This window comes from Medicago truncatula, chromosome 4 (genome assembly GCF_003473485.1).
Source record: "Medicago truncatula cultivar Jemalong A17 chromosome 4, MtrunA17r5.0-ANR, whole genome shotgun sequence".
NCBI classification, from domain to species: Eukaryota; Viridiplantae; Streptophyta; class Magnoliopsida; order Fabales; family Fabaceae; genus Medicago; species Medicago truncatula.
This window is the reverse complement of record NC_053045.1, coordinates 53,093,719-53,103,300: the sequence shown is the minus strand read 5'-3', so window position 1 is coordinate 53,103,300 and position 9,582 is coordinate 53,093,719. Positions and strand designations below refer to the sequence as shown.

Below are 9,582 nucleotides of genomic sequence, written 5' to 3'. Positions count from 1 at the left end.
TCTTAGAAAGTTCGACCCACTTTTAAAGGTTTTTGATATTAATATATGATTACACTCCATTTTTCTACAAAAATTCAAATTTACAACTTGTATCACTAACCCCAACTCAAAAAAATCTACAAGTAAAAAAAGTTAGTTAAGGCAACAAAATATTTGTATATGGACAAACTATATCCTATAAAGTCATACAATATACACAACTAACAGAAAATCCTCTATACAAATAATATTGTATCTCATAAGTGAAGACACAACAATATCTGATTCTTGCAGACATAGTTTGCAATCAATTGTCACATCATTTAAGTCATCATCATCCTTCTTTATTGTAGAAGTCAGACATATATCAACCAATTACTGCAAAATAAAGAAAATAATAAACCAACAAATACTAACTTGTTTACCACATGCATAACTAGAAAGAAAGAAGGAAAAAAACTACATGCTTACCCTATGGTAACCGTTCTCGTTATACATAGCAATACCACAAGAGCCATTTGTAGAATTCCAGAACTGGTGTCCATTTTCAAATAGTGATTTTGGCAGATCATAATTGTTATTAACTTGGTAGTCCACGTTATTTGATTTGCTATTGATTGCTTGGTGATGTTTCACTTCCTCAAGATCTTGTGGGGGAGGGTATGCAAACTGCTGACACTGTTGCACATTTAAGTAAGGACTTGGATTTCCATTTAACTCATTCAAGGTACCACCTCCTTGACCCAAAGTAGTGACATGTGGAGAGCTTCCCACCTCCAGTTTGCAGTTCCCAGTATAACCAGAATAGCTTGGGAGTGATATGTCGGTTGAGCACTCAACATCTCTATTGCCATTGTCACTGTGTAACATAATTGAATCAATAACTAGATTGTAAAATGAAATAAGCAATATATATTTCATTTTCATAGTGAACATTTGAAAAATCACCTGAATTATGAAACATATTAATTAAAAAGCAAACATAATAGTAATGTGATCCACTTTTGTTATAAAGCTCTCTTATGTTTATGAAAGCAACCTTCACACAACAGTTAACTTACCTGAATGGCATAAACTTTGGTTCACTAGGTAACATCAATTGGTGATTGTCACCACTTAGAAGCCAAGACAAGGGTTGAGATTCTTGTAGACCAGACATCATTAAGGGTAAAGACATCCCTTCTGGTAACTATGAATCAATATCATCCCGAATAAGATTATTTCAAAAATTATAATAATAGATAGAAAAAAGGGAAAATACACTATTATTTACCTGGTTAACACATTCCAGTGACATTAGTTGGTGCTTTTCCAGATTTTCCTGCCGATGAAATCAGAATATCAATATACACATCCTCACAACTCTTAATAACGACGATCTTCTAAGGGGATGAGAACACGTCGAATCACATATTTATCATAAACAATGGGAAATGATAAAATTGTATGACTAGTCCGCATGAAACCAAATATTACCTTTTGTATAGACAGTCGATTGATTGATTCCCTGAGTGAGTCTTCCATTTGTCTAAGATGTTCCAAGTTATTGATCTTCTCCAGGTTACTCCAATAACTGAGATATTACATATTCAAAACAACATTACTATATGCTAGGTCAAATTATAATAGTATTTGACAATTTGGTGATGTTTTTATCAACAAAGTTTGTACCAAAAAAGTATAAGTTTCTACAAACACATTTTTTTGGGTGGTGTTTATTTGGTGTGAGCTAAAGGCATTGGAGGTAGAATAGTTTGTCTATAATGCTTATAAGTGTCATAAATGTCAAATAGTGTTGTGTGAAACAATTTTAATGAAATGTGAATGAAGATATGTGAATTAAATGATAAGAAAAAAAATGGAATATGAAAAATTTAAAACGAACAAGGAAAAAAGATACATACGCACTCTGTATAGTTAATACAGGTATACAACAATTGCAAAGCACATACAAAATTGGTAAGGTAGAGGCCGAATGAATAATAGTTCAACAAGAGAACAATAAAATAACACAAAAAAAAAAAAAAAAGAAAAAGAAATACTTTAACAACCAAAAGCTCCAAAGTTGCACCTCAGTCTCTGTTGTATTTCTGCGAGTCGAGCTTGTAAGACTCTCACTTGATGACTTAGGTCCTGCAAATGGCAATTCAACTCATAACAATTTGGTCACCTAATTACCAGCTTAAGATTCTAAAGCAATTATTAACCAATATGATATTTTGTGAATAAACAGTACCTCCACCGTTTGACTGCTGCAATATGAAAATGAAAATAGGTCAGAATCTTCAAAAGCACTTACAAATAAAACATTGATAATTTGATAATCACAATCACTTACTTTGAACCCAGGAAATCTTGTATTTTTACATCATGATCCAATTTCTTGAAGGTTTTTTTCAGTGCCTAAATTTTAAACAAGACCAAATTTTTAAGCAATGACAAAAAATTGAGACTACATAAAATACACACTCGATGCAACAAAAGTAATGTATGAAAAACAAAGAGATAAAAGTAATCTTACTTCAAGACTTTCCATTTTCCTGGTCAATTAGAACAAGAAAAGATATTAGATGATTCATCATGAATAACTAAATATAAATCTTTAGTGGGAAAATTTGTCTAACCTTTTGGCCCTTTCTTGTGGGCTAAGTTGGGCAAATTTTGCAATGATCTCCTCCATATTGCTGGAAAAATAAAATCAACATGCATGTTTATTGAAAGCTTGTCAAGAAGGAAACAATTGTTCTTCATACTATAAACATGTGACACATATTAATGTTTCATAATTACCTTCGTTCTCCTTGTAATAGCGTAGGCTTTCCTGTTGGAGAAAACATGAGAAGGAGAATATCTATATCACATAGAATTGATAACTCCTTTGCTTTCTTCAAGATTCCACTTTTCCGCTTTGAATAAGTCACATGTCGGTTGCTTGTGCTCTCCAATTTCTTTATCTTCAATTTTACTCTCCCCATCCTGCAATGTTTTAATTGAACAAACAAAAGGGGAAATCTAAATAGAATTAATTGAGGTAATTAATTAAGTGGAAGCAGACATGAAGCAATATAATGTTGATTTCTTTTTAGGGAAAACATGCAAAGAAGAAGAAAGAGAAAGAGAAAGAGAGAAATGATATAACTAAGGAAGAAATAAATTGTTAAAGATGATGGGTATAGCTGTGATTTCGGTGGTACCAGCCAAACTGAAATTTTGAAAACGGACGGTGAGATTTCTGTGAATGCCAGAGTTTACAACACCTTTCTTTCTCTACCAACAAACTCTCTCTCTCTCTCTACTTCCTTACATTTAGCCAGCGTTTTAGCTTCTTCTGCATGCCACGTTTTCTAAAATATATTCACATGATAATGATATCACCTTTTGTAATGAAACGGTGGAAATAAATATTATGTGTAATTTAATTTCTTTGACTTATATTCATTAAATTAAATACTAATTAATTTTTTATCAAATATAAAATTAGCTTTTTTTTTCTCTTTTTCTAAAGTGATATAAATGTTAGTAGCATCTTAGTGTTGTTGTAAAACTTGGTAACATGTTTGTGATATCTTCCCGATTCAAATATGATTTAATGAGTTAAGATGATTCAATTTTTTACTTAACATAATTAATCAATATATATACACACACACCAAAGAAAATAATACATTAGAATTTAATGTATTAACATGACGAATATTAAAAAATTCAGTACAAATTTTCCGTATTTATGGCCTTTGGCATTGCAGTGAATCTACATAATATCATCCCAAACTTCCTAAAAAAATGTGTTCATGGGAATCAAACTTTGGTCCCTGCATACACATACAGAGTGTTTTGTATGCATCAAATAAAAAATTACAAGAGTATTGGTACACTCAAATTGTTAGATGTACCATAAAATTTGTCTACATTAATAAGTACTATTAGAAAATAAAAAACTTAATCATCAGAAATTGTGTTTGGCATAATGAGTCAGCCTCATAAAACATGACAAAATAAAGTTCACATCTTAACTAACAAAGATGTTCACACTTGATATCAACAAACATATCTCAAATAAAATTACCTCTAACAGAGGAAAAATTATCTAAAATAAAGACCGCAATTAATAGAGTAATGTAATATAATAAATAAACGTTAACATTTTCAAGTTTAAATATGTTTTTGGTCCTTATAAATATACTAACTTTTTGTTTTAATCCCTATAAAATTTCTCTTCAATTTTTAACTCCTATAAAATTTTCAATCACTATTTTTGATCCCTTTTAAATTAACTTTGGTATTTGTGTAGAAATTTGTAGAATATTGTAAAAATTTCTCTTAAAAAAAATTAAATTTTTTTAATAAACATAAATTTTGTAAAAAAATTCTTTTTTTTTGGTAGAGACTTTTAGAATATTATACGCATTTTTGCACAATTTCACTAAAATATAAATTTTTAACTGCAAAAAAATATAAAAATTTATATTTAACTCATGTTTTGTTAAAAAATTCTATTTTTTTCGGAAGAAATTCTTATAATATTATAAAATTTTCTACAAAATATATTAAAAAATATAAATTATACATATGAGTTTTCGTTAATATTTCGTTTAAGCACACACTCTTTTATAATACACAGTTTTAAACTTTAAAACATAGATGCGTTATTTGATCGGATCATTTGAGAGATAATTTTTAGAGAACCATCAATTTAAAGAAAAAAGAGTAATATTGACACCAAAACAATAAAACTATGGACAAATAAATAAAAACATAACATATAAAAATTGTCACAAAATAGTCTTAGGAATATAATTTCTTATTTATATATATTGAAGTAATCAAAGTTGAGGTATACATCGGATAAAACGATAAGTGAAGGAGACGCCGCCGCAAATGAGAGGTGGTTCTTCTCTTGCTGGTGGAAGTAACAAACCAGAACGACGAAGAAGAAACTCAACATCGCCATTGAAGGATCGAACCAAAACAACTTCAACAAACTTGTCATCTTCATCCAAACGAAGCTCTTCACCCTCTGCTACTACTCTCCTCGATGATGACCCAACCACTGTTCTCTTTGATGAATACACTAACCCTAACCCTCGAAGCTTCCCTCACAGTGTTAAGCAGAAATGTTGGGAAAAAGCTGATAAGGTTAAGGGACGGGACCCAGATCGATGGCGTAGGGACCCACTTGGGAACCTTATCTTTCGGAAGCTTGTAGGTTGTCCTGGTTGTTTGTGTCATGACTATGATCACATTGTTCCTTACTCTAAGGTTTTTATCTTTATCTCCTTACACGTTTTGCAACTTTGAATTGTTTTTCTTTGCTTCATTTCTATATTGTTATTACAATCCTCATATTAATGGTGAAGTAACTTTGATGGAAAATGATGTTAGCCTCCTTTGATAAAGTAGCATTTGTTTGTTATCCCTGTTGAGGTTTTACTGAATTTTGAGGAATTTGTTTGAGTTTGGATAATTAGTTTAATTAGGATGTTATAGACAAGCTGGTTTGTCTAAGTGGCAAGGAGTTTGGTTCAAATCAAGCAAGTTTTTGTTAATAAAATAGGCTTTGGGAGAGCTTTGCCTCCTTATATGGGTAGTGCTTTTTAACCTGTGGTATATTTGTGGTTACTGTCTAGCTATCATTCAACCAAGGGAGAAAGGTAGAGAACAGGGGAGCAGGAAAGGTTTTGGTTTTTCCTTCTTCCTATGTGGAAGTTTTTTTAAAAAGGATAGGAGAATGGGGAAATTTTATGTTATTATTTGAAACCTGTGACTTAGTCGTTTTTATGAAAGTTTTAAAGTTCCATCAACTTTGGGGGCATTCGAGCCCCAAACATATGATACGAACATCGCCCTGGGTTTTGTTTGCAACTTTAGAGGGGAGGGTTTTGGAAAAAAAGAAGGAGCAAGTGGAAAAAATAGGGGACTTTGAGAGGGGAGGGCTTTAGTGGGTTCATTTTTCTTTATAATACAAAGCCTCCTAATTTGAGGTAACTCAAAAATTGTATTGGAGGAGGGATTATATGAAGGCTAATACTTAATGTTATGAACGAGCGAAAAGCGAAAGGCAAGAATGTAATCTAATCCGTTGATTTCACCGTGGCATCCTCATGATTCCCGTAAAAGTCGGAGATAATGGATTTTAGTTTATCAAAAAAAGGACTCATATGAATTCTTGCTATTCTTGTGGATGTAGTGTCGTATGATTTAGCAGTGCTCTTATATGAATTCTTCAAATTCAGTCTATGTTGTTATTATAGTATTCTTAAAATTAAAAACATGTTGATCATAAGCATTCATTTATAGTTCTCTAAAAAAATACTCTTTCAAAAAATGTGAAAGATTTCTCTATTTTTCTCCCTACATTTTCCACCCTCCAAAGCCTAAGCGATAATCATGACATCATTGATTTGCCAATTGGTTTCCTTTTACTTCTTATTCATTTGGGTGTTTTGTGAAATTCAGGGGGGCCAAAGCACATTGGAAAACTGTCAAGTATTACAGGTAAGGTTTCCCTGATTTTCTTCATTTCTCTGCTTCTATGTAGAAAAAGAACCCAGCAGGGTGATTATAGTGTAAATTTGCAATGCATCTTATTGTATAATGTGCTTTTGCTGGGTGCCTTTTTTTTTTTTTGAAATTCTTGTACATGGGATTCTTTGAATTTGAGCACACTCTGTAACCAAAAATAAATAAAATCCAAGCATACTCCAACTAAGCCTTATCTTGGTATGCTTTAAAGATACTGGTTAATTTGATATTAGAAATATTTTTTGCTTCAGGAAGTATATGATCATTCCCGCAATAATGGTTATATTCATCTTTTCTTAATATATATCTTATTGATTATCCATTTAGAGTTCCAAAGTGAAAATATCTATAATAAAAAACTACTGTTTACGTTTTTAGTTTTCTGTCTTAGGATTTCATTACCATATTTTTAGACAGAGAACTAATCAGTACTTGGATGTAGTAAAAGTTTACTGGTGCTATGTAGAAGTAGGGCGAAACATGCTTGTTGGTATGGCCATCAAAATGCAGATATGGTGAGGTTGGATTAGTATAGAGGACATATATACCAATCCATTCTGCTGGTTCTCAGAAAAGTGAAGCCTTTGATATCGGATAGGTGAAGTTATAGGGTTAGGTATAGAGGGAGGAAAAGGAATACTACGATCAATAACATTATATTGATATTGATGTGAATGATATGTTAGATATTACTACAAACGACAAAGTACCAATCCTTATATATATTAATATACTAGACTCTTAATCCTAACTAAATTAGGAAATATTGAAGATAAATCTAAAAGATGATTAAAATTAGCGTAATGCTTCTTCTCGCGACAATCTCTCTCAAGAGAGATCACGACACACATTGTATTTGTTGTGGGACCCCTTTTTACCATGACCCACCCATGTATTCCATCCAATGCCAAATCTAACGGTTCCTATTCTTTCGTGAATGATTCTTGAATTGTGTTGTCGCTTCAAATAGCAATGCTCTTAAAATTAATGCTCTAACATTCTTTCATGATAGAGTAATAATGTGATGCGAATTTTTTTTAGATATTTAACACAAGCATGTGGATATCTCAAGTCATTGGACATCGCTCTGATTTGCTATCACACTATTATGTGGCTTTCAAATTTTCTATGGATGAGTTTTCCAATTATGAATATTACTGTCATTAGATGCTGGCATGGTTTCCTTCTTCTAGTTGACTTATCATTCATGTAGTTATGCTTTGCAACTAAAGTTCTCTCCTACTTCCAGCATGGTTTAGATGCAAGTGACAATATTATGTTACCAACTCTAGGCTCTAGCTTATTTTTCCAACCATAAATCATGTCATTAAATCTGTTTTTGTATTTGATTCTTTTTGCATTCATTTTTCAGGCAACAGTTAATCGATCAAAGGGTAATCGAACAGATATCTCCAAATCTGATCTTATTCAGAAGAGTTCTTATTGCAGGGTTTCAGGTATGACTTTAACAATCAAATTTAGCTGTAGTAATTGGAAACACACTGATGGAAATACTGGATGAATAACAGATCGTGATATGGATCTTCTGGAATTGTCTGCTTTTGGCAATGTTCGACGTGGACAAGATACTGGAGGATGTAGAATTCAATAAAGAAAATGAACATTTTATAAATATTAATTTATTGTGTGGTTGATTTCCACATGGAGTTGAATGATGACATTTTTTGGAGCTTCATCTGTGCGACTGCAAAGATAGCGATGGCATTTTCATCTCTAAAGTTGATGTATTTGTTAGCAATAGGCCTCTTATCACTAGGACTTGTTGGAAGGAAGCATAGAAATCAAATTAGTGTTGAAGCAGAAGTTATGTAATATTAGTATGCACTAGGCAGTACATTTTATTATTCTTAAATGTTGTCTGTGCATTAACTGCTATGTAACTGTTGTAGGAAGTCATAAACTGTTGTTGGAAGTTAGGTACCGTTTGGCCCAGCTTTTTTTCAGCTTTTCTAAGTTTTTAAAGAGAAGCTAGGCCAAACACAATATCAATAAAGTACCTTCAAAAAAAAGTACTTTTTTTAGAATGCATAAAATTGAATGGAATGAGCTTTAACCAAAAGTTGTTGAATGCTACTTCAAAAAACTATTTCTCCCCAATTTATTTCAGAAGCACCTCTCTTCAACTTCCGCCGGCAACCTTTTGTTTTATTTTTTCAATATGCTTTTTTCTTCCATTTTATTTTATTTAACCGGTCCATTTAATTTTTTAATGAGGTTCCATTTAAGTTTATTATCTATTTTTTTAAGGAATTTTATTATCTTTTTATCACTTATATATTAATTTCAATATCTTTTGATCATCACAACCTCGCAAATATTTGTATTCACGCTGTCAATGAATGACACTGAATATTTTTATTTCCTTTCTTCAACCACGGAAATACACACACGTTAGCGTTTAGAGTAATACTTTATGTTCTTCTTTCTGTTTTTTTTTTGTTATGCTAATGCGTATAATTTTTGTTAGTGTTGTGTAATGCGTATAATTATTTTTATAAAATTTTGATTTTAATTAAAAGTACAAGTGTAGTTGCCTAAAAAAATTATACTTATATATAATTTACACATTTGTATTGTAAGAAACTATGCATATCTTTTTCTTATTAAAAAAACTAAACATATCTTTTTCAATGACACCAACAATGTAACAAATATAATATTATATAATATAAATTCTTATTTTTTTGACCAACACTAAAAATATGGTATTCTTATAACAAAATTTGTTATAGAGTATAATTGGAAAAGATACTGTACAAATTTGTATTCATGTTACACAAAATAAACGTCATTGAGTAAATATAGTATTGGTAAAAATATATCTTTTATATTTTAAACATTTTTTCCCTCCAAAAAATATTTTAGACATTTTTTTATTTATTATGTTAATTCATAATGAATTCAAAGTTTTTTTATTTATAGACAATGCATAAATATATGCAAGGTCCCGGGTTCGAACCCCAGACACCACCAAAAAATAATAAATTCAAAGTTTTGTTAAAGAGCTTTATTTTAACTTTGTTTTAAAGTAGCTTTTAGACCGAAAAAAAGCATGGCCTT

At 31.0% G+C, this 9,582-nt stretch overlaps 2 protein-coding genes across 5 annotated transcripts; one reads left to right on the top strand and one right to left on the bottom strand.

The window, feature by feature from the left end:
- On the bottom strand, positions 1–3,324 carry LOC25493822 (agamous-like MADS-box protein AGL65). 4 transcript variants are annotated; one of them, XM_024781324.2, is made up of 12 exons: positions 3,174–3,324; positions 2,770–2,955; positions 2,604–2,663; positions 2,501–2,519; positions 2,318–2,382; positions 2,216–2,228; positions 2,051–2,112; positions 1,456–1,552; positions 1,253–1,300; positions 1,041–1,168; positions 451–838; positions 1–357 (listed from the first exon to the last, which is right to left on the bottom strand). In XM_024781324.2, the coding sequence occupies exons 2-12, from the start codon at positions 2,952–2,954 to the stop codon at positions 355–357; spliced, it is 1,068 nt and encodes a 355-aa protein (XP_024637092.1). In that variant the 5' UTR covers position 2,955; positions 3,174–3,324; the 3' UTR covers positions 1–354. The 4 variants fall into 4 exon arrangements, with proteins under 4 accessions (XP_024637092.1, XP_024637091.1, XP_039689798.1 ...); XM_024781323.2 differs by having other exon boundaries at positions 2,216–2,231; positions 2,770–2,991; positions 3,174–3,318; XM_039833864.1 differs by having other exon boundaries at positions 2,216–2,231; positions 3,202–3,317.
- Positions 3,325–4,787: 1,463 nt separating this feature from the next.
- On the top strand, positions 4,788–8,434 carry LOC25493821 (uncharacterized). Its single transcript, XM_013602452.3, has 4 exons — positions 4,788–5,238; positions 6,436–6,474; positions 7,874–7,958; positions 8,031–8,434. Exons 1-4 carry the CDS (start codon positions 4,858–4,860, stop codon positions 8,111–8,113), a joined length of 588 nt encoding a protein of 195 aa, XP_013457906.1. The 5' UTR covers positions 4,788–4,857; the 3' UTR covers positions 8,114–8,434.
- Positions 8,435–9,582: the final 1,148 nt, after the last annotated feature.

What these genes read in the sequence shown, in the direction of transcription:
- LOC25493822 (XM_024781323.2), bottom strand. Translation starts at nt 2,954, where the DNA reads ATGGGGAGAGTAAAATTGAAGATAAAGAAATTGGAGAGCACAAGCAAC. An exon ending in CACTGGAATGTGTTAACCAG is followed by an intron (nt 1,169 to 1,252) that starts GTAAATAATAGT and finishes ATTGATTCATAG; the next exon opens with TTACCAGAAGGGATGTCTTT. An exon ending in CCAAAGTTTATGCCATTCAG is followed by an intron (nt 839 to 1,040) that starts GTAAGTTAACTG and finishes TATGTTACACAG; the next exon opens with TGACAATGGCAATAGAGATG.
- LOC25493821 (XM_013602452.3), top strand. Translation starts at nt 4,858, where the DNA reads ATGAGAGGTGGTTCTTCTCTTGCTGGTGGAAGTAACAAACCAGAACGA. An exon ending in ACATTGTTCCTTACTCTAAG is followed by an intron (nt 5,239 to 6,435) that starts GTTTTTATCTTT and finishes TGTGAAATTCAG; the next exon opens with GGGGGCCAAAGCACATTGGA. An exon ending in AAAACTGTCAAGTATTACAG is followed by an intron (nt 6,475 to 7,873) that starts GTAAGGTTTCCC and finishes TTCATTTTTCAG; the next exon opens with GCAACAGTTAATCGATCAAA.